Source organism: Labeo rohita, unplaced genomic scaffold, assembly GCF_022985175.1.
Source record: "Labeo rohita strain BAU-BD-2019 unplaced genomic scaffold, IGBB_LRoh.1.0 scaffold_1072, whole genome shotgun sequence".
Classification (NCBI taxonomy): domain Eukaryota; kingdom Metazoa; phylum Chordata; class Actinopteri; order Cypriniformes; family Cyprinidae; genus Labeo; species Labeo rohita.
In genome coordinates, this window is record NW_026127200.1 from 2,624 (window position 1) to 27,934 (window position 25,311).

General features: G+C 36.4%; 2 protein-coding genes across 5 annotated transcripts; both read left to right on the top strand.

Moving 5' to 3' along the window:
• The first annotated feature begins 2,680 nt into the window (after window positions 1-2,680).
• LOC127157435 (NLR family CARD domain-containing protein 3-like) lies at window positions 2,681-20,445 on the top strand. 4 transcript variants are annotated; one of them, XM_051100685.1, is made up of 6 exons: window positions 2,681-3,088; window positions 5,843-5,944; window positions 6,155-6,307; window positions 6,498-8,307; window positions 8,794-8,822; window positions 20,343-20,445. In XM_051100685.1, exons 1-4 carry the CDS (start codon window positions 3,039-3,041, stop codon window positions 8,218-8,220), a joined length of 2,028 nt encoding a protein of 675 aa, XP_050956642.1. In that variant the 5' UTR covers window positions 2,681-3,038; the 3' UTR covers window positions 8,221-8,307; window positions 8,794-8,822; window positions 20,343-20,445. The 4 variants fall into 4 exon arrangements, with proteins under 4 accessions (XP_050956642.1, XP_050956641.1, XP_050956640.1 ...); XM_051100684.1 differs by lacking the exons at window positions 8,794-8,822; window positions 20,343-20,445 and adding an exon at window positions 9,186-9,309; XM_051100683.1 differs by lacking the exon at window positions 20,343-20,445 and having other exon boundaries at window positions 8,794-8,924.
• LOC127157436 (ribonuclease inhibitor-like) lies at window positions 12,392-21,180 on the top strand. Its single transcript, XM_051100687.1, has 4 exons — window positions 12,392-12,484; window positions 18,921-19,091; window positions 20,314-20,492; window positions 20,808-21,180. Exons 1-3 carry the CDS (start codon window positions 12,450-12,452, stop codon window positions 20,486-20,488), a joined length of 381 nt encoding a protein of 126 aa, XP_050956644.1. The 5' UTR covers window positions 12,392-12,449; the 3' UTR covers window positions 20,489-20,492; window positions 20,808-21,180.
• The last annotated feature ends 4,131 nt before the right edge of the window (window positions 21,181-25,311 follow it).

Genomic DNA, 25,311 nt, shown 5'->3' on the forward strand with positions numbered 1-25,311 from the left:
GTAGCAGAGATCAATATATCAAAGAAAATACAGAAGTGATCAGATAGTGCTACATCCTTAATGACAATGGATGACATGTTTAGACCCTTACTGATGAGTAAATCTAGAGTGTGTCCACGATTGTGTGTGGGTCCATGCACATGCTGAAGTGTTTAAAACGGTTATAATTTCTTTTGTAGTTTTGATTTCTGCATTTTCTATGTGAAAATTAAAATCCCCTGCAATAGCAAAATCATTGATAACAGTTCTGTGAATTCTTCAACAAAGGCTGGAGAGTATTTTGGAGGCCTGTAAATAATGATAAATAGAATTCATGGAGCACCTTTCAGCACAATCCCCAGATATTCAAAAGACAAGTACTGACCAAATGACACTTGCTTACATTGATAGACATCTTTAAATAGAGCAGCTACACCTCCACCTCCACCTCTCCTAACAGCTCTGCAGACACTCATGAAAGTTAAGTTAGGAGGGGCTGTCTCATTTAGGACTGTTGCACTGCAGCTATCACGTGATAAAACAGAGATAGAGAAAGCTACAGGCACACTGGGTTCCCGCTTGTTATGTAAACATCCCTGAGTGTTGCTGCTATCGTAGCGGGGACCCGACACATATCACTGAGAGCTGTTATCAGTTGTTTTTGGTTCACCTACAGCAGATGGAGGAGGGTTTGGGCCCTGGCGTTGTGGCAGCGGCCAGAGAGCTCTTGAAGGAGGAGGAGGGCGAGCTGGGCCCACAGGCTTTGGTGGTTGTGGTGCCTGCCGTTTTTTAGTTGATATCTGGGGACTTGCAGCAAAACAGTGGGAGAGTCTGGTTCCAGCATATACCAGTTCCTCCATTTTCTGTGAGAAGCTTAAAAGTGGAGATGCTGGAGAGAGGGATAAGGTGTCTGGTGAGTGGGGCTCTGGTGTTTCCGGTGGCTGAAATATGTTGTCCTGGCTTTCCTGGCTGTTTACCAGAAAGTCGTCCTTCGGCGCTGAGTCTTGGAGCTGTTGTAGTACATCACAGTCTGTCTGTGATGAGCTCTGTGGGCAGGGCTCAGCCGGGATGGTGTCCATGAGCAGTGCTAGTTGTGTCTGTGTGGCGTTGTCAGTGTCCTTGTGGGATGTGTCGACCACATGACGACTCTGAAGCTGATTTGAAGTCCTGTGGTCACTCATACTTTGTCCAGGTGTGTGTGTGTCATTCATGTTGGGTGGACTGGCACACTCCACTGAAGGATGACGGAGTGAAAAATAGATGTTGTCCTTTAGCACTCTTGCACCAAGTTTGTTTGGGTGGAGGCCATCCAGTTTAAACAGTTGTCTATGGCCCCAGAAAAGATTGAAGTTGTCAATGAAGTTGACTCCTTTTAGACTGCAGGTTCTTTGTAGCCATGTATTCAGCCCGAGCAACCATGAAAACATGTTAGTTCCCCTTGCTGGGAATGGTCCACTGATGAACGGCTGAACTTCAAGTCTTCAAAGTGTTTCGATGAGTTCATTGAAATCCTTCTTTAGGAGTTCTGACTGCTCTTTCCGAATATCATTTCATCCCCACATGGATGATGATTTGATTTGCAGACTTGTGCTTCATTAGGATGTTCCGAAGTTCCTTGTTCACATCAGAGACAGTTTCTTGAGGAAAGCAGCATGTAGTTGTAGTACTGCTGCTGATATTTCTGATAATGGAGTCTCCCACTAACAGAGTCCTGTGCTTGGCTGCGCTCTGAGCTGAATGCCGCTGTCTGTTTGACCTTGAGCGCCTGTTAGTAGCGATGATAGCTGCTGGCTCATACGATCCATGTTCAATCACATTTGGGGATTCTTCACCCACATTCATTAGTGCTTCAAATCTGTTCTCAGGCTGTATAGGAGGTGGTAAAATACTAGTTTTTGCAAGCCTTGTCATAGCCATATCTGGAGTAGAGGATGCTACTGCAGCAATACGAGACACTCGTGACAATCTGATGTCTCGAGTGCCTTTGGGTCTCGCTCCCTGTTTGTGCCATCGATTAGTGTGTCGATCAGTTTCGGCTTGTTCCTCTACACTTATAAACTGTTGAGATTCACCAGGCTCACGGGACTCACCGGCTGTATGCTGAGGGGGTCCGTGACGATGGTCTGCTGAGTGTTCCGCCTGTTTTGGAAGTCCAGCAAGTAACTTTGTTTCAAGAACCACAGTCCTTTGTAGAAGTCTGTGGCAGTTTGTGCAGCAAGTAGATTCCAGAAGAGGCTGAAGAGGCATTTTCTTTCTCGTCTGTTGAAAGTAGGCAGCTGTGTTTTTCCATCTCCGGAATGTAAACTGCTGGCAGTGGAAGGCAAAGAGTCTCCTTTTTTGTAGTATTACTCTAGTTACAAAAATTTAGTGTTTGTGCCAAAAATGTGTTGTTTGAGTGCTGTGCTAATCTGCTTAGGGTAAAATCTTAGAAAAGTCTGAGAAAAGTATATAAACAGGGAGCAAAGCGCGGAGCAGTAAGCAAAAGCGTCCGAACAGTAGCAAAGCTGGAAGTCTTTATATATATATATATATATATATATATATATATATATATGTACACACTAACTTAAATGCAAAATAATAATTTATATTATTCATTTTGCATGTTTTTTTTTTTTTGTTTTTTTTTTGAAAAATGAATGATTGATTCCTGGATTTCCATGGCAGAAATGTAATTAAAAGTATAAGTAAAATTTTAATTATATAGCACAGACCTTTGCACTGAATTCAGTGAAAGCTGGTGTCTGTTTTGATATGCATGGTTATACGTGAAAGCATGTGGACGCTGCAGGTGACTTTAGCTTTTAAGTTTTTCCTGAAAGACGTGTTTTCTTCCTGAAAGACGTGTGTCTTTTCAAATGAAGTGATTTTGTTGCTGTTTTGTGTTGTTTATGGTTCTTTTTTAGCATTTGTATTAACATAAGACTTTTTTATTGTGTATTTGAGTGAACGCCACCGTCGTTCTGCTGTTTCCGATCCGTTCAGATGAATGATTTGTTTGTCATTTCCACCCAGAGTAAGTGTTGGAGATCTCACTCTTCTGTCTGTTCAGCTTCATCATGGATGACACACAAACACACCAAGATGAAGATTTTTCTCCAGGATGCAGGTACTTTGAATACATACTATATTACCCCTAAAAAGGACAAGATCATAAAGAGACATCAGAATATTAATTTATTGCTAGTTTATATCTTATTAGGAAACAAATATTACAAAATTAGTGATTTTAAAGCTAATTAAAAAACACTTGTTGTAATATTGTGTTAATAATGTCTATTTATGAATATTAGCCTACTATATTTAATTTGATACACAAAATTCTAGGGCCTATAAATTATTAATGTGATCAAAACTTTGTTGATAAACCTGTTGTACATAATCTATTAGCACTCTGATTAATAGTTCATGAATTTTTGCTGTGAAACATTATAATGTAAATGTAAGAATAACTTTTATATTGTTACTCATAATTATTTAAGATGAACATGTACTGGGCTGAACCAGCTTGGGTTTTCTTGATTATGCATTTATTATTATTATTATTATTATTTTATGGTTTAAAATGTTAAATTAAAAAAAAAATGTTTTATCATTTAAAAAAGTAAATGTCCAAGACAGGCTTTTGAATAAGTTTTTTTGCATATCTTTCAATAATCATGTATGAGCCATACAAACCTGATGTATTAAATATAATACTAAACAAAAACAAGATTTTTGGGAGGTCATCACTCCTGTCCCAGCCAGCAATCAACACACAAATTTGGAGAAACGCATTTGTTCTTTTATTTGACTCTTTAGGAAAGGAAGAAAAAACTTCAAGAGGGGGCCAGGCCAAAACAACAAACAAAAGGGAGTCTAACTGTTGGGAGGGTCAAACTGACTTACCTGAATAAAAGAAAAACAAATAAACAACATCAATTTTACCTCACTCCCCAGCTATTCAAAAACAGGAGAAAACATGATTAGCAAAAGAAAATGGCGTCCACCTCTCTACAGCTTCCACAGCTAAATGCAGGTTTCTAAACAGTAAAGTTCAAATTATACAAAGATCAAATTCGGTAACAAAAGAAGCACTTAGTAACACAAAGTCAAAGATTTAGACTCACAGCAGTCTACAAACACACTGACTCAACAACCACATGCTGGGGCAGGAGAGAAGACACTCTCAGCTTCCTGGCTTTCCTGGAAACGCTCCTAGGACGTAACAAAGGGGAATGGAAGATTTTTAAACACTCGTCATGTTGACAGCACCAATAGTAGGTAGCCTTCAATAATGACAACGGCCAATCACGGAACAGCCACCTCTGCAACAGAAAATGCATACATAAATGGAACAAAAGAAAAACAAAAACAACTGAGGTTGTAACAGGCTTATTTGTAAACGACATGGTATGTGTGTTGCAGAAGAGTTGAAACTAAACTCTGCAGGGCTTTTGATAGCCCTGGTCTAATGCTGCCTTCATGTGCTATCGGAAATTTCCTATTTCCCACTTATTAAGTTGTGATTACAACTTCAAGTATTCAAGTGCTTTAATGTTTAAAAGAATAAAGTGTAGCACTCCATTGGTTGACAGTCATTCACCGCACTACACATTTTACTAACAATTCTGGAATTTTTGTCAAATACATGAGTATTTCTGCTTATAAAACATACAGTATGGTTCGAATGATCATTCATATCTGGCCTATAAAAGCACTACCTGGCGACAAGACAAAGGGATGTAGTTGTTGTGAGAACAGCATTGACAACAGCAATAGTTGTCCCCTCCACCGTGTTTAAAGTTTATGACCAGCCCAACTCAGAAACTCTGGTATCAAAATTATTTTAGAATTTGCCAGTAGTAAATATGACTTCAGAGGCGTTCACGTCTATATTCCGATTAGAAAACTCGTATTTATGATAATTCCGATAGCACATGAAGGCAGCATTAAGTCAACAGACAACTCGAGAGTCTATGTTAAAAAAAAAAAAAAAAAAAACAAAGATTTGTACTTGATTTATACTTCTAAAAGGCGGATATATCCCCTGAGATACAAACGTTGACAGGCAGATTATGTAAAATGTAAAAAAATGTAATTCATATCAACATAAACATAATAAGCAAACAATTGACAACAACTTTTTTAAACATGCAAGTCCCTTGCAAATATTGTAAATATGTAAGATAATACAACATTTATATGAGGGTATTTTATCCCACAACTGATGGCCATGTTGTAAATGCTGCTTGTCAGCAAAAAAAAATAATGTATGAACAAAGTCACCAGATATAAATATACACAACAAACACCATTTCAATGTTGTTGTTGTTGTTGTTGTTTGTTTGTTTGTTTGTTTGTTTTTAATTAAGTTCAAAATTATATTTTTATTTTAAACTAAGACCATACAGCCTCGTGAAGTCTAATTTTTCCTTTTTTAATATTAACGTCATCATTAAATCTGTTCAGCAGAAGAGATCAGAGTTAGAGCTTTGTGTGTGTGTGTCATATTTATATTGTGTTTTTGTTGTATATTAGGTATTCTTGTTAATGGCAGAGAGTCTATGAAAGAACTTGAGTTTATAGTTTTTGTATCAACATAGTAAAGACAAAAAATCTATATTTTTTTAAATCAAAAGTTAATATTAATACAGTAATTCAAATTACTCATTTTTATAGTTCAGTTGATCAGAACAGATCAGAACCAGAGCCCAGCTGTGTGTTTATGAACAGTGACGAGTCTATAGGTCATCCACAAAATCTCAAGTATAATATTTCATTAACAGACAGAATTGAAATGTTTGGTATGGTGTTTTATCATGTGATTACTTCATTATTTCATCTGATATTTTAACATTTGCTCACACACTCTCTGTTATAGTTCAGTTCATCAGAAGAAATCAGAACCAGAGCCCAGCTGTGTGTCTATGAGGAGTGATGCTTCTTTGCCTCGTCCATTTAATTTTAAGAGTGATGACACAAGGTTAAACTTCAAATATTAAATTGTTTTGTAAAATATATGATCATAGTAAGATATTTTAAATTAAACTGTCAAAATTACACAGCACTGTAATTAATAATTATGAGCAGAAGTCTGGCTTTGAAGCACAGTAAATGTAATGACAATGAACAGATATAGAGCACAGAGTATAATTGTTTAAATTTATTTAAATGTTATTTATTATTTTTACAGTTGTGACCTTGAGCAGGTCACTATCACCAATATCAGAGTGTTTCTTGATTCAAGGTCAATTTTGCAACACAGGTCAGTTGTAACAAAACCCGTCTGTAAGAAATATGACCAGTCTATGAATCAACCACAAGACAACACGTATCCTGGTGTAAGGTAAACTGTGGCATTTTTTTTTAATGCAGTGCATTATCACACATTACTCAAATACATCATTAATAACTGACACATATTATAAACCCTATGATATGTTCAGTGTTTCATAACACAGAAAACAAAAAAGACATTTTGCTCTGTACATTTACCTCTGTACCTCATGTAATAATGTGGTATCTTTATTTTCCAGGCATGAAGTCCTTAAAATGTTTAGATCAAACCTGTTGAAGAAGTTTGAGCGTCTGTATGAGGGAACAGCGACGCAGGGAAACCCAACACTCCTGAATGAGATCTACACAGAGCTCTACATCACAGAGAGTGAGAGTGGAGAGATCAGTAATGAGCATGAGGTGAGACAGATTGAGACACAATCCAGGAGAACAGCAACAGAGGACACAGCCATCAAATGCAATGACATCTTTAGACCTTTACCTGGACAAGACAAAGCCATCAGAACTGTGCTGACAAAGGGAGTCGCTGGCATTGGAAAAACAGTCTCTGTGCAGAAGTTCATCCTGGACTGGGCTGAAGGGAAAGAGAATCAGGACGTCCAGCTCATATTTCCACTTCCTTTCAGAGAAATTAACTTGATGAAGGACAAAACACTCAGTCTTTCAGATCTTGTTCATGTGTTTTTCCCTGAAACAAAAGAAATGGAAATATCCAGTGATGAAGATAAAGTGTTGTTCATCTTTGATGGTCTGGATGAGTGTCGTCTGTCTCTGGACTTTAAGAGTAAAGTGAAACTGTGTAATATATCTGAATCAGCCTCAGTGGACGTGCTGCTGATGAACCTCATTGTGGGGAATCTGCTTCCCTCTGCTCTCATCTGGATCACCTCCAGACCAGCAGCAGCTGATCTCGTCCCCTCTGAGTGTGTCCATCGAGTGACAGAGGTACGAGGCTTCAATGAGCCACAGAAGGAGGAATACTTCAGGAAGAGAATCAGTGATCAGAGTCTGGCCTACAGGATCATCTCACACCTGAAGTCATCAAGGAGCCTCTACATCATGTGCCACATCCCAGTGTTCTGCTGGATCTCAGCCGCTGTTCTAGAGAAGATGTTGAAAAAAATATGGAAAGGAAAGATTCCCAAGACTCTCACTCAAATGTACACACACTTCCTGATCCTTCAGACCAAAATCAAACGTGAGAAGGACTATGAGAAGAATGTGACAGATGAAGACATGATCCTCAAACTGGGGAAAGTGGCTTTTGAGCGGCTTGTGAAAGGCAACGTGATTTTCTGTGAGGAAGACCTGAGAGAGTGTGGCATTGATGTGACAGAAGCATCAATGTACTCAGGATTGTGCACTCAGATCTTCAGAGAGGAGTTTGGCTTGTGTCAGGGGAAAGTCTTCTGCTTTGTTCATCTGAGCATTCAGGAACATCTAGCAGCTCTATATGTGCACCTCTCCTGTACAAACCACAATAGAAATGTGTTTGACCAAATCACCAAACACAGATTGTGGTCTAAAGTGAAAGAACAGCTTCAACTCAGTTCACTTAAACATGTTTCATTATCTGATCTGCATCAGAGAGCTGTGGATGAGGCTCTACAAAGTAAAAATGGACATCTGGATCTTTTCCTGCGGTTCCTTCTGGGTTTGTCAGTGGAGTCTCATCAGATTCTTCTACAACAAATAATGATGATGAAAAGAAGCAGATCTGACAGTAATGAGAAAACAGTTGAGCACATCAAGAAGAAGATCAGGACCATTGACTCTCCAGAGAAATCCATCAATCTGTTCCACTGTCTGAATGAACTGGGTGATCGTTCACTAGTGGAGGAAATACAACAGTATCTGACATCTGGAACAATAAAAGAAACCAAACTCTTTTCATCTCAGTGGTCAGCTGTAGTTTTTGTGTTGCTGACATCAAAAAAAAGAGCTGAATATGTTTCAGCTTGATCAATTTGTTAAAGGAAATAATAAGACTGGAAATATGATAGTACTTCAGAAGTTGCTGCCTGTGATTAAAGAATCCAGATCAGTTCAGTAAGTATCAATTCACTGGTAAAATATTTAAGAAAATCAAAGAAGGGCATTTGGAATGTCAAGAGCTAGACTCAAACTTACAGTATATTAAAACACATGAACTATCTGCTAGTTCACAGTCCAACATGTGGATTAGTTTTAAACATGTTAAACCACTTAGAAGTTGAATTAATTTTCATTTTAGTTCATCAATTATAATACAATTACATACAATTACAATTTGACACAATTAATAGATAAATGGTGATTTAATCCAGCCTTAACATTTTGTGTGTTTAAATTTGCCCAGTGCATTTTCATGGTATGAATTAATTTAATTATATTGGAATGAACTTAATCACATTGGAATTGCAAGTTGTTGTTTGCAGCAAGTTGTTTCATTGATTGATTGATTGATTGATTGATTGATTGATTGATTGATTTATTTATTTATGATAGTTGTTTATTAGTATTTTACATGTATAATTTTTTTTTTTCTCTCCACAGGTTGAGTTATTGTGGCATCACAGATGAAGGTTGTGCTGCTCTGGCTTCAGCTCTGAGATCAAACCCCTCACACCTGAGAGAACTGGATCTGTCTGGGAATAAACTAGGAGATTCAGTGAAGCTGCTTTCTGATGTTCTACAGGATCCTCACTGTAAACTGGAGACACTGGAGTAAGATCATAAATGACTCTCACATGCTATTTTAGTGCATAGTGCCATCAATTAAGACAGACATTTTGCATAAAATAAAAGTTTAGTACGTTTAAGAAATATTATTTATCCTGCTTGAATGAGACTTTGGATAATTTATGATCATATTTTGTGTTCTGGGACATTTTAGCGCTCAGTCCAATGATCCATCAGAGTGAAGAGTGTGTCATTGTTCTCTACAGGTTGTATGATTGTGGTGTCACAGATGAAGGTTGTGCTGCTCTGGCTTCAGCTCTGAGATCAAACCCCTCACACCTGAGAGACCTGCATCTGTCGTGGAATAAACTAGGAGATTCAGTGAAGCTGCATGCTTTCTGATGTACTACAGAATCCTCACTGTAAACTGGAGACACTGAGGTAAGATCATATGACTCATGACACATGAAGCACATTAGTAAATATGAAGTGTTTAGCTTAAGCTTTAAAAAATTAATTGGTTCTAAAGTTCACAGTAGTTTATATGTAGATCATATCTGCATTTCAGAAGCGAGTACATGAATGCCATGAAGCGAAATATCCAACTGAAAATAGACAAAATATGATGGTGGTCAACACAGAATGGTTTCAAGTTCTCACAAACAAAAACTGTTTGTATGCATTTCAGTCAACTTAATTCATTGCATAATGAACTAGGGATTCTCCAATCTATCTTTTTGTTGCCTTCAATGCCATTTCCGATACCTGGGGTTCAGTAGTGGCCGATACAGATCCCAATCCGATACCACTGCAGTATTTATTTTATTTTTTTTTAATCAATGTAGAATTTCTATAACTGTGTGTGGAACCACTCTTTCACAATCAACTAAATACAGACTAATTCATTATAAAGAAAAATGACATACAAAATAAATATGAAAGAATATATGTATGTTACTGCTGTCAAAATTAGCACGTTAACATATGCAATTAATTTATCCAGTTTAACAGTGTTAAAAATATTTAACGCAGTTAATGCAGGGGCGGAGCCACCCCACTCACAGCTTCTGCTTCTGTCTCTTTTTACTTGACAAGATTTGCGTTTATTTAGACGCAGAACATTTTACGACCACATTAACCGGGAGACTTTTCAGACGCACACTCACTCCAACTTCACTTCGGTGCCAGGCGCTAGTCAAACGAATGTGGCAACGGTACCGTGACGAGGCAGCTTCAGTAGAACATCAGTGAACTGCAGTCAGATGAGATCTGGTTGCATAAAAGATTTAGACTAGTCTTAAAAAGTTAGTCATCTAATTTTTTCTTTGACTGGTCAAAATTTGTAAAATTTGGTTACATAAAAACTTAGATTAGTCTAAGTTAAATCCAAAATATAAGACTGATTACCCCTTAGTTAACTGCTAGTTGGTCAAACTAGTTCTTAAAACACTGTCTCAACATAGAGGCTAAGTTTATGCAACTGGCATGAGATGTTGTCATTAAAAACCTGTCCTGTCAGTCGTTATACAGTGCTCATATAGCCTGCACTCTTCAATAGCACATGCAAGCAGTGGCGCACGCAGAAGGGCACATATTTCGTATAATTTCTTATAAAGCACAAAGGGCAGAGATGTTGATGTGTAGTGCATTATATCTGTGCAACAGTTTTTCTTTTTACAGATTTAAATTTCAGTTACTATGCACCTTAAAATCAGTTTATAGTCTTTTCTACTCCCGTGTTTTGTTCTAACAGACACCTGGTAACATGATTTAGAAACAAAAATAAACTCCAGCGAGATAAAGTCATTTAATGCAAAAACCATAGACCTTTTTTTTTTTTTTTTTTTTTTTTTTTTTTTTACAAATTAAGTATAATAGTCGGAACACTAAATTATCTTGAAGAAATTTTCATCGTCTTGACTGTCATAACAAAATGCGACCAGGATTTGAATGCTGAATGGAGACGACAGACAGCTGCAGCAGAGAAAAGAGTTTAGTGAACTTGAATTGAACAACTTAAATATTCATCTGTACCTCAGCTTAAACTATGGAACAGCTTTACAACACTTCGAATATAGTGCATGAAAACTTTATTGTATAATGATTTGGGCCTTTTATGCAGCTTAACAGTAACACAGAATAGTGTATGCACAATATCAGATTTTGCTCTTACACTGTATGACAGAACATATTAAGGACTCAAATACAGGACTGACAACTGTATTCTGCTGCTGTATGAACGTGGCCTAATTCATAAATCTAAAACCAATGATTGGTTACCAGTGTGGCAACATTAAGGTTATTCTCAGGAATCCACAAATAAAAATTTGGACACTTACCACGGGAAAGATTTCCCCAAAATTTTGACAGCTATACGTGTGATACCGACTACGTCACCCCGGGGGCAATTCTACCAGGGAAAACATCACCAAGGCATACAGGTTTGATAACGGTTGAGTCAGGACATGAGGCACTGATGAAATACACAATAAACTTTATTAAACTTCACTAAATAACTTGCCAGTGCTAATAACACAATACACGCACAGGGCTGGGAGCCTAGTTCTCCTAATCTCTGAAAGACACATGTGCGCTCACACTCCACAGTAACCCATATAGTGAACACTGCACACAGAAGGATACCGCCACCAGCAAAGAAGGACTCGTCCCTCGCACAACTGGTTCCCCCAACTCCTGGAGAGGAAACAAATTATACTTTAAAGACAACAGCAGGAATTCACACACTCACACGCCTTGTAATATAAAACCATTCAACCACTTAAATCACAATGAAAACGAGAAAATGAATAAATAAATAAATAAATATATAAATAAACTACACTGTAAAAAAATAAAAAAACACAATTTGTTGAATCATGGGTAAGTAACCCAGCTGCCTTAAAATTGTAAGTTGATTCAACTCAAATATCTAAGCTGTCACTTAGAATAATTTAACATTTCATGTTGAGTAAACTTTTTTGGAGTTGACTGAACTTAAAATTTTAAGGCAGCCAGGTTACAAATTATTTTAAGATGACTCCACATATTGTTTTTACAGTGTAGGGGTGCCACGATCAGGATTTTTGAGGCCGATCACCGATTACAGGAAGCAGAGATACTCCAATCCGGATTTTTAGACACTTATGTCTAGTGATGCGGGGGGGGGGGGGGGGGGGGGTTGTAAATTTGAGGGGTGGAGAGCAGCATTTTTAGACTTTTTTTTTTTTTTTAATATATATATATATATTAATTTTTTTAGAATTGTGCAATTATTGCACAATAGCTTACACACAGCACAAGTCTGATTTCCACAAACACATTTATCCATTATTTTGATTTCGAATCCAAACATTGTTATTGGAAATACTTTTTCAGCATCTTTACCGCAAACAATGCGCTGTCACTTTAATTCTGCGTGTGCAGCACAGCCTCCATGTGGAAACGATCAGCAGACTGCTGCAGACCCACCGCTCCTGGAACACACTACTAGACCGCAACCACGTGCAGCTTGAACACTTTAATCCGTTAGCATGAGCACGGAAAAAAATACGCACTGCAAACGGAGGTATGTGAATGTGGCGTTATGTATTTACGCTTCAAGTGTGCATGAGCGCTCAGTCTCCAGGAGAGCGCGCGAGCGCTGAATTAAAAAGAAATGCAGTTTACACACTTTAGCGACAATGCGACACTAGCTGTGTCGGAAACCGCTCCCTATCCACTATATAGTGCACTATATCGGGTGTCAGCCATTTTGTAGTGATGTCCGAATTCGGAGTGAACGACTTCATTCCCTACATTCGTTCACTACTTTTTACCCACAGTGCATTCTGATTTCGAGTGTACAACCGATGTACACTCGCTGAAGCACTATATCCCACAATCCAATGCGGAGAACCGACGAGCTGGAAGAGAGAGCGGGAGCGAACAATTTTGAATGAGAGATGCCGTTTACATCTTTATTATTTCTGCTTTATTGTTTATTTCATGAATTATTCATATAAAAATATATTAAATAGGCATTAACTCAGTTTAATATTTTACTAATTTAATAAGCTGGCATCTTTGTAAATTTACAAAAAATGATGATAATTTGGTGGATATTTAAAAATGTTCGTTGGTAGCGTATTCATTCTGATGTAATATTAACGGTCGCCTGAGGGCGCTCTACGATCATTGGAATGTTACGCAGCTCGTGAGAGTTTCAAGATACTACAAACAATAAATACATAAAATTATTAACATGTAATTAATGTATGTTTATTTTTGTTGACAGTATTTTATTAGTATTTAATGATTATAAACACATAATATTACAAAACAAATTAATACTATTAATAAAACCATAAAGCTGATGCGGTGGTATGTATAATTACAGTATAAAGTTTTTATTGCTATTAATATTATTTTCTAAAATAAGGTACATGTAATATAAAAGTACATGTGAAAAAGATGTTTTTCGGAACAGCTCCAAGTCTCATGCGAAGTGTAACGATATGCGTCACCGTCCGAATTCGTTCACTTCATTTCGTTCACTCCTTCTGATATAGTCCACTCAACGGCCATTCACTATATAGGGATTAGTGAATGAGTGAACGAGTGAGCGATTTCGAACACAGCTACTGATTCTATTGTGCAAGTAACAATTCCTGTGTCAGCTGTGCAGCTCGCTTATAGTCAGACGAGATGTGGTGATTGGAAGCCATTTGCGCACTTTTGAGAGTGAGAGGGCACGCGGTCATTAACTCGTGCCATTTGTGAAATTATGTCTCACATAAGGTTTTCAAATGACTTTATGAGTTATTAAATGAAGAAATATGAATTGTACGGTGACCGGGAGGGGACACCTTCGGTTCACTTAAGTTTGTCGTGGCCACGACATATCAACTCGTGGGAACGTCATATTATGTCGTGGCCACGAGATCATTTTGTCGAGGTAACGACATCCTTATGTCTTAGCCACGAGATGCTATGATGAGGGAACGACACGAGCTTCTCGTGGCCACGAGTTTAATGCGTAAACAAACCTGCGTGACCATAGTAACCCGGGATTGTCAGAGATAAATTTATTACCATTTTATTTTGAATTAAGGAATTATTATAATAATTATTATAGAAATTAATACAATATTAAATGATAATATTATGCGATGCTGTCCCTGCGAATGTTGTCTGTGCGCGATGTAGACACATTCAAAAGAAGTTGATCATTAATAAATATTACATAAAGTATATCAAATAGTCCTACAAACATTTCATGCATCCCACAGTCTTGTAAGTCCATTAACTGATCCTCTTTTTTTCTGTAATATTTGTATCATTCCTTTGTATTCGTTTTTTTTTTTACCTTAATTAACTTATAATTTATTATTAGCCTATTATTATTATGGTTAGGCTATTATTATTTTAATAACTGGTTAGGGCTAATTTTATTACTGCTTGACAATTATGCCAATAAAGTTTTGACTTTATGATTGTATTTATGCCCGTGTGTGACGATAAATGAGTGTGTTTTCATTTACAATTTAAGCTACGTGAATGATTCATTCCTCAGTAAAACACTATAATTAGACGAAACAAAATAAAATATAATTCAACCTTTAAACTGCATTCCAGTAAAAATCCCAGTCATATAACATATGTCGAACATTTACAGTATTTACATATAGAACGTACAGTAAAGAGATGGAACATAAACGAAAATAAAACAATAGGCTAATAATAATAATAATAATAATAATAATAATAATAATAATAATAATAATAATAATAATAATAACGATCAGTTAATAGAAGGTTGGATAAAAAAATATCTTGTAGGCCTATTTTATTTGATGTACTTTGGGTAATATTTATTAATGATAAACTTATTTCGAATGCATCGCGCACAGACAGCATTCACACAGACAGCATCCCCTGTTGTTAATATAATCATTTAATAATGTATTCATTTCTATAATAATTAATATAATAATTTCTTAATTCAAAATAAAATGGTAATATATTCTATCTCTGATAATCCCGGGTTACTATAGTCACGCAGGTTTTACGCATTAAACTCGTGGTCACGAGAAGCGCACGTCGTTTCCTCAACATAATAAGATGTGGCCACGAGAAATGGATGTCGTTCCCTCATCATAGCATCTCGTGGCCACGACATAATATCACGTTCCCACGAGTTGATATGTCGTGGCCACGACAAACTTAAGTGAACCGAAGGTGTCACCGTAGAATTGTACCTCACCTTCAGCATTATAATTGTTTTACCCGCGCTGAAAAGTGCCTGAGACGGTGCCGCTGCATGTCGTATCAAACCTCTCACGGCAGGCGTGTCATCAGCTTTAGATCGGTTTATGAGATCGAACTTTTTAGAGACCGCCGATCAAACACAATTACATATGGCCACAACACCACAAAAATACAATTGCAAAGGCAATAAACAAATGGATATACACAAAAGAAAAAAATACGCAGTTACGCAGTTAAACTTTTAAAACACAGGACCTCAGAGTACGGTGGGAACTGTGGAGTGCTGGTCCCAAATTTTTCAAAAGAATAAGTGGATTGATGTAAATCCGTGTATCATTCGTCCATTGTTTTTTTTTTTTTTTTTAATTTAATATTGAAAGAAGAAACATGAGAAAACGGCTCCTTTTTCGTTTTTTCATTTTTTTTTTTTTTCAGAAAAACGAAAAACAAGAATTCAGCTTGATTTTTCGTTTTTCGTTCAGGGTGAAAAAAAAAATGAATAAACAGCTTGAATATTCGATTTCTACAACTGGACAGAACGAAACGACCCTTTCTGCTGATTGGTCAGCCGAAGATTAAACCATGCCCCCGTCCGTTCTTCGGCATTTTTGCGCAGAATAATAGTCCTCAGCTGCGGCATTTGAACAGATAATTAACGCGTTTATTGCAACTACATTTAATCTTTTTCTCATCAAACAACCACACTAACCAATGGCTCGACACAGAGCCTAGACATGGCTTTCTTCTGTGTGCTATTCTCAGAGTGCCAGGGGGCGCGCAAAATAATTTGTTATCCACCTTATTTTTCAAGGAGGAAGTAAGCTGTTTTCTGGTAACGTGTTGGACTTCCTGTTCATAATCTGCCATAGAGAAATAACAAGAAGAATATTGACGTGTCGTAAGCGGTAACACAGTTTGTACTACAAACTACTGTGTTCATAAATAAGATAATATGTTAAAATAATATGTTAAGACATACCAGTTTGCAATTTCCCCTGGTGAAAAAAACAGTATATGCTGGTTAGGTAGGTTTTGATGCTGGTTTAAGCTGGTCCTTTGCTGGTTTTTGCTGGTCATGTTGCTGGTCAAGGACCAGCATGAACCAGCAAAAGACCAGCTTAAACCAGCTAAGGACCATCTTAAACCAGCATCAAAACCTACCTAACCAGCATTCCAGCATCAAAACATACCTACCAGCATATGCTGTTTTTTCACCAGGGTCAAGTAGCAAAACAAGCTGTTTTGTACAAATAAACAAAGCTGGACGCAGATGAGACCGGAAACCAGACACATTCAATTTACAAACGGCGTCTCCCACTCTTAAAGCAAAAACAAGGTTCATTTTATCTTGAAACATGCTGTGATTTATTCCAAAGTCATTTATATAACACATTTAACGTCAAATAATCTTAATATAGAAGATTAAATGTAGTTAAAAAGTAGACTCGTCAGCTATGTTATGTTTCGTCAGCTATGTTATGTTTCGTGTTTGTGTCATACGCCAGAAAGATGTTCAAGGAGACGAAAGCAGCGCATTCTATTGTTTTCTATATTTTTCAAAGGGATGAATTTTGCACATTTTAATTTTACGCAAATATTTTTTTTTTTCCATCTCAAATGATGTCCTGCTCTTATCTGTATGATTGTAAATGACAGAATTTTAAGTCGTTTCCGCTGCTGAGGAAATAAATTCAAGTGATGGCCCTGGCGCCTTGCGCGCTCAGACAATCACCCACTGCGCAATGTGACGTCGTAGTGACGTCTTTTCCATGTCATTTTTGGACGTCCAATTTCCGTCCATTGATGGGGTTGTTTTGTAACGCCAGACGACGTCTTTTTTCGACGTCTACCGCACGTCTAATGTTGACGTCGGTGGGACCTCCATGTAAGGGCTATTTATAGTCCAAAAGTGGTCGTTTGTGGACATCTTTTCAACATAAAATTTTGACTTAACACGTCATTTTTATACAACTTCTATGTAGTCCCATGTTTCAAGAGGGTGGATGACATGTTTTCTGTATCATGTATTCATTTTCCTGTACTTTTGTTTGGCTCAGCAGTTTGAACTGGAAATGCATTACACCTTTGTATGCTTATCACCTGCTGTTTACAATAAAACGTATAATGTTAATTTCATGAACGATTAAAGTGACTAAGAGACGGTAACATCAACCAACCTTGCATTATCTGTAAACCCCGTAGCTAGCACAAGTAACAAGCTAATGTAAGACGAAAAAATGCGTGCTGTGACCCTTGACCATTCGCAGCTTTATTGTAAGACAATAACGCTAAAGATTATATGTACACATGGCCATTGAAATAAATGCTGACCGAACTTAGCTTCAATTTCTAGGAAACGGGTTCACCAGTGATCTGAAGACCTGTGCCGTCCAGAACACTACGGCTCTGACTCGCGCCAAGCCGCCAAATGCCTCGTCTTGCCTCGGCCAATCAGAGTGGCGTTTATGATGATGTGCTCGTTTCAGCCAATCAGAGTGATGCTGACTGGTTTTTGCCTGATTGAAATCCTCCTTGATCAAAGAACTTTGTTGCCTAGCTTGATAGAGAGCTGTCTGTCCTTGACTTTTTTGCAGCTGTTGGTTCTTTTTAAGATAGGAATAAGGTGGATAGGCTAGGCTACCATGATTTTTTTTTTTAAAATATAAAATTATATAAATTAATTTATAAATATATATATATATATATATATATATATATATATATATATATATATATATATAATACAAAAAAAAAAAAAAAAAAAAAACTTGATTATAGGCTACTTTAAATAAAATAAAAACTGTTAAAGGAAAACAGGAAAATGTAAAAAAAAAACAAACAAAAAAAAACATATGGGCTACCAAATAAATAAATAGTAATACAGATAATAAATCTTGTTTGTTTATAAATAATCTGTATTCATATATATAATCATGTTGATAGGCTCTATTTTGTAAAACACATTTACTGCAACTGCCATAGACGTCCAAATGACGTCCAAAAACCCAGATCAAATGTTGAATCAAAATGACGTCCAATGTTTAGTGGGCAGTGCACTGTCTTATCAAAGTAAAACACCGTCAAAACCAAACGTATATTAAAAGTTATTAAGCTTAAATGTGTCTGTTGTATGATAGCCTATAGGCTAAAGGTATCATCACTTGTATAGCTGCTGACTGTTGTTTTACTTGCATATTATTGGGACCCGACTGAAAAAACGTTTACAAAAATATTTTATCAGGTAAGTGGGCAGTGCAGGTCTTATCAAAGAATCAAAACCATTCATTAAAAAAAAGTTGCCATGAAGTAGGCTAAAGGAGAAGTATATGTTAATGTTTATGTGTACAGTGACAGCACGGAGACAGCGCACAACGACTTGCTCTGGAAGTTTAGTTGGCAGAGAAAATAAAACACATCAGTTATTTGACAACAATTAATACACAAAATTAATAAAATAAACTCAGCAAAAACATGACTGCTGTGTATTTACACTTCACTACTGGTCTGCACTTGACAGGGCGCGTTTACTGGGCTACTTCGCAGCAGTTCCTACCAGTACCAGTCTAAAACAGAATATGTTAAATTTAGATGTTTTATGATCATGTTTTGTGTTCTATGACATTTTAGACCTCAGTCTAGTGATCCATCAAACATACCGATTTGTGCTTTAAGTTTGTATTTTATCTTTAGAAATGCATTCACAGCTAAACTGACCTGTTCTGAGAGAGTGAAGAGTGTATCATTGTTTTCTACAGGTTGTGGGATTGTGGCATCACAGATGAAGGTTGTGCTGCTCTGGCTTCAGCTCTGAGATCAAACCCCTCACACCTGAGAGAACTGAATCTGTCTGAGAACAAACTAGGAGATTCAGTGAAGCTGTTTTCTGATGTACTACAGAATCCTCACTGTAAACTGGAGACACTGTGGTAAGTGTAACCGAGTTGAAATGTTCAATAGTCCGGATAGAGCCATGAGAGATGCAAAAATGGCTTATTTTCCATAGTTTAATGAACACCTCAAGTGCCGACACCCTCGTCCGCATATATTGGCAACAGGCGGGGCAAAATGCACACAAGCATGCAACTCAGGTCACAACAAAAAAACGTAATAAAATAAACAGTTTAGCAGTCAGTAGAGCGGGTTATACTCTTTCCCTTTCTATATCATCTGTGCGCTACGTATATGTGCAGTTGTTACTCTACCACAAAATTGCCATAAAAGTTCTAGTGGCCGTTACATAAGATCTCTCTGATAATCACACATGTCTTTGTCCTCAGTAAAACATCCTTTAATGTCAGCTCTAAGAATAAAATCAGCAATGTTCAGTAAACACACTAAATTTCAGCAGAAATTACTCTGATTAAGTTAATTCCATTAATTTCCATTACGTCACATGACCTGCTGCTCCCTAAGCTTTGCTTATGACAGTTTGATCAATAATGAACTTTCAGTTAACGTGTAAAAAAGTAATCCAGAGCCTCTGTTACTTACTGCAGGATGAATCTCCCAGAGGTTTAGAGTTTAACAGACAAGAGTCTGAATGTGTTCCGTTTTAACTCAGTACTACAGTGATCAATGAGTGAATGAAAGCTGATTTAAAGACCCCCTCGGTTGAAATTGTACTCCAAGGAAAGCAGTATTTTGGCTGGATCTCCCTCTGCTCTAGCATCCTGTACACCCGTGTGTTAATCCAGGCTTGCTGAACCAGCTAATCAGTGTCTTCAGGATCACTAGAAAGTTACAGGCAGGTGAGTTTGATCAGGGTTGGAGCTAAACTCTGCAGGACAGTGATCCTCCAGGACCGATCCCATCCCTTGCCCATCCCTGCCTTATATCCTGAGAAATATTTAAGAAAAGTAAGTTAATCAAAGTGGAATGTAAACACCAAATGCAATAAAGCTGGAGATAAATGGGTGATGAGCCAGAAGAAAATTTCATTAATATGATCTGAGTGTGTCTGTTCAGTCCTGAAGCTCATGACAGTTTCGAACAGCACTATTAAGCATCAACATGCATAAATCTCATTCTATCAGCAGCAGTTTGTGGCAATGCTTGTCATTATATCTCCTCTCCTGCTCTGAGACCAGAGTCAATAACAAACTACAGACACTTCAACTACAATTCACACTGTGTCATTGTTCTCTACAGGTTGATTAATTGTGGCGTCACAGATGAAGGTTGTGCTTCTCTGGCTTCAGCTCTGAGATCAAACCCCTCGAACCTGAGACAACTGAGTCTGTCTGGGAATAAACTAGGAGATTCTAGTTGGAAGTTACTCTCTGATCTGAAGGACGATGCACATTATAAACTGGAGAGATTATAGTATTGTAAGTGTTGGTTTATTTAAAGTTTCTAAATTGAGTAACAGACCTCCTGTGTGTTTGATTGGAGAATATAAGACAATAATTCAGCTTCACTTGTCTCTGTACTGTAAACTGTGTTTTATTCAGTCATGTGACTGATTTATGAATATATGAATATTTTATTCTCTTACATTGTCACTACTGTAAGTGATAGTAGTTGTTGATCATTCACTGTTATTAATCTATGATTCACTCGTATCTCTGTCTGGATCTGCTGATGTGATGTGACAGCAGTAATGTCTCATACTCATATGTGACTGTCTTTGTGTTTTATTGTAGGACTCTCAGTATTTAGACGTCAGTTTCCTTAGGATCAGCTGATGGTGAATAAAGCTGGGCTCACACTACAGGATTTTTAAAATCCTAACCGATTATGAAATCTGGTTGCAACGCACACATAAGGAGAATCTTTGCAGATTATCTTCCCTCAAATCTTAAACATGCACACACTACAAGATTCGAAAATTGTGGCGCATCACACACTACAAGATATTATTAAGATTATCACGAAGGAGGGATCGCCTCACGTGATCTTACAAAACAGATCGTCATTTCAGCAACTAATGTTTACAATTTTTATTATTATTATTATTCATTTTGTTTATTTGAATGTATTGTTATACTTGTATACGTTTTGTTGTAGTTTATAATTAAAAAAAAAACAAAAAAAAAAAACAATAAAATACAAAATAAAATAAAAAATGTTTACAAATGTTAGTTAACTGTTATATGCTTTAACTGTTTTATATCTATAGATTTTACTGTAGGCAGGTCATGATTTGAGAAGGCGAAACTGATTAAACATGATCAACTCGGACTTGGGCCATGGATATACAGATAGTAATATACAGACAGTGTTACTACAAAAACATAAGAAGCTGTTTCCTCCATCTCCACTATCCAATGGACCGTACAGCAGCTGTTTTGCGGTCGGGCATTGGCTGTTGTTAAAGTACTGTCGTAATCATAGCCGTGATCATCCCGATTTAAAATCCTGAATATCAAACATGTTTGATATGATCGGGCGGCCCCGATTTGTGTGAGAGCAGACCGGGAGGTGCAAGATTCTGTGAACATCTCACATTACCAGATAATCCGTGCCGAACATCGGGACCGATCGAGGTGCTCCACAAGATTTTTGCTCCGATTCTCGGGAGGGCAAAATCGGGCTGAAAATCCTGTAGTGTGAGGCCGTCTTAAGGAGCTGCTACAGAGACTGAGTGGTGGGGGCCACAAAAGATTTTGGGATGTTCATTTCGGTTCATTTTCCTGACCGACTCCCAATGCTCATTTACCAATCACTGACCGTTAACCAACAAAATCTGAATGTTAAATTAGATTTAAATTAAATTGAACCCTTTTACAGTTTCTATTAATGACAGGAGTATTTTACAAGTTTAGTTTTCACTGTTATAAGGAAAAAATCCAAGTGATCACACCGGAGACTCTTGTGGAAAACATTTGTATCATGCAGAATGAGAGATGTACATTTCTCTTTTTATTTATTTATTTATTTATTTATTTTCCTATAAATGTATGTTGTTTTTACTGAAAAATTGTATTTCCATGCAGGAAATGTTTTAAAAATAGCTTGGCATTTCTTCACTAGATGCTTTTTTAAAAATTCTAACGTTTATGCATAGTTTAATGTAAATGTCATGGATTTCTAAAAGACAAATTCATTGTTTTATACAGATAGCGGAAAATAGGTTTAGGTTTAGGTTGACACAAAGACTCGTCTGATAGTCTAAAGATGACAGACTGAAGATGTGCGATTATAATATCACAGCCTTTTTTTGTTAAACCGATTTGAAAGGGTTGGCAAACTTTATAGAGACTTTAAAGAGTCATTACCTATTTAAAAAAAAACTCACACAAATACTGGTAGTTTATAGAATATTTAATTTCCCAGCAACTGTCCACTTCAGAAACAGACTTGATTACAGATGCATTTAACATATATTTTCCCCTTATGCAATTATTATTGCCTGTATTGCCTTTTTGCTGTAAACATAAGAAAAAAATTGATTTCCAGACGAACACTTACTGGACTGAAGCAGCGTGGCTTTACTTGGTTCTCCACGAATTATTTATTAGAAAAATCAGCGAGTATCAAATATGATCATCAGGTTCTTTTTTGAGGAACGCTTGTTTCCAGAAGTTTTACTTTCACAGTTCCTCAGTGGAGGAATGGTTTTCCCAAGCCTCCAAAACATTTCACATCTTTTGAGTAAGGTTTATTTGTTCATCTCTCAATCATCATTGGACTGCATTGCATTATATGTTTGGATCATTTCAATGTCATCTTGCTAAGACATATTATTGGAGATTTTTTTTTTTTTTTTTTAATCCAGTCACGAGTGGAAACATTTAAATATCTGGTTTGCCATATGCACTTCATGTGTACATTATTCTTCTATTATACACACACGCACATATATATATATAGAGAGAGAGAGAGAGAGAGATAGATAGATAGATGAAATAAATGTAATGACTAATAATAATAATAATAATAAGTAAATAAATAAATAATGTAGAGATCGTGTTATTTTAATGTGCCATTCAAATAAAAGAAGATCATCATCCACGGGCAGTGTCGCGAGCAGTGGAGAATACATGTGACGTCACTGGCAGAGGACGCGCAGGTGAGTCGACGCTGCAGGTGACTTCCGCTTTCATTTTTCTCCGTAAGGACGTGCGTTTCTTGATATGTGTTTGATATCTATATTTTTAGCAAATGAAGTGGTTTCGTTGCTGTTTCGTGTTGTCTGTGGTTCATTTGTGTTAACATAAGACTAACATTGTGTATTTGAGTGAACGCCACCGTTGTTCTGCTGTTTCTCCGACTCTCAGGATCCGTTCAGATGAATGATTTGTTTGTCATTTCCACCCAGAGTAAGTGTTGGAGATCTCACTCTTCTGTCTGTTCATCTTCATCATGGATGACACACAAACACCCCGAGATGAAGATTTTTCTCCAGGATGCAGGTACTTTGAATATATATACTATATTAACCCTAAAAAGGGAATCATAAAGAGACATCAGAAAATTAATTTATTGCTATTTCGATTTTATTAGAACACAAATAATACACGTTTGTGAATTTTATTTATTAAAAAAAAAAAAAAAAATATATATATATATATATATATATATATATATATATATATATATATATATATATATATATATACACACATATACATATACATATATATATATACACATATATATATATATAATATTTATTTTAATGTTTGTATCCCACATCGCCCCTTTGAGGGTATAATTGAAAACAGAATGCTTGTTTGACAATGCATGTTACAACATTTTAGCTACATTTAAAACATTTGTTGTAATATTGTGTTAAACAATAAAGTCTAGTTATGAATATATTAGCCTACTGTATCCCATGATACACAAATTTCTAGGGCCTATAAATTGTTAACATGATCAAAACTTTGCTGATAAACCTGTTGTATCTACTCCATGCCCTCTGATTAATAGTTTTTTTTTATTTTTCTCTTTTTTTCTCCAAGTAAAGTATTTTTGCTGTGAAATCTTGTGTAAGAATAATGTAATATTGTAAATGTAAGCATAACTTTTATATTGTTAGTAATAATTCAAGATGAACATGTGCTGGGCTGAACCAACTTGGGTTTTCTTGAATATGTATTCATCATTTTTTAATGTTAAAAAATGCTTAATCTATATTTTTTTCATGTTAAAAAGTACATGTTGAGTTGACACAACAGACTTTTGAGGAAGGTTTAGTTGTGTATCTCTAAATAATCTTATATACACATGCTTGAAAAATCCTTATATTGTTGAGCTAAAATCCAGTATTGCTAAATGAATAATAATTAAATGAGTGACAGCAAATTATCTTTTAAGAGTTTGAAGTGTTGAACTGATTTCCTGTAATAGGCTACAAAGTCTCAAGTCTATAGAACACAGAGTTTATATGTAAAAAAAAAAAAAAATTATTCCTCTAAAGGGGTGATGAAAGGAAGATTCAAACATTTACAGGAAGATTATGAAAAATGTAGAAAATTAATTTGTAACTTTTCAATGTAAAAATAATAGGTTAACGCTTAACATCTTTTTAAACGTAAGTTTTGAAATGTTAAACTTTAAACTCCTGCAGACATTGTAAATATGTGAAATACATCAACTTTTATTTGAGGATGAGTATTTTCCCACAACAGGTGGCCATTGTGTTTTTAAATGCTTCCTGTGAATTAAACAAATGATGCATGAACTAAGTCACCGGGTCTAAATATTCACATTTTTTTAAAGTTAAAAATTTGAATTTTATTTAAAATAGTAAGACCATATAGCCTCCTTCATGAAGTGATTTTTTTTTTTTTAATTTTTCTTTATTAAAGTCAAGTCAAGTCAAGTCAAGTCACCTTTATTTATATACCGCCTTTAACAATACAGAATTGTGACAAGGCGGCTGTACAGTATTAAATAGGAAACAGTACATCAACAATGCCAAAGGCAACATTAAACACTCACATTATAGGTAAAGGTAGTTAATCAAAAACAATAAAATAAAATGCAATATTGTGTTAAGAGAAAGTGTCCCCAACTAAGCAAGCCAGAGGCGACAGCGGCAAGGAACCAAAACTCCATCGGTGACAAGTGGAGAAAAAAACCTTGGGAGAAACCAGGCTCAGTCGGGGGGGCCAGTTCTCCTCTGGCCAAAGTTCACGTGGTCTTGTGCCGACAGCCGTCTAGGTGATGTGGTCTTTAATGTGGATCCGTCTCTGGGGC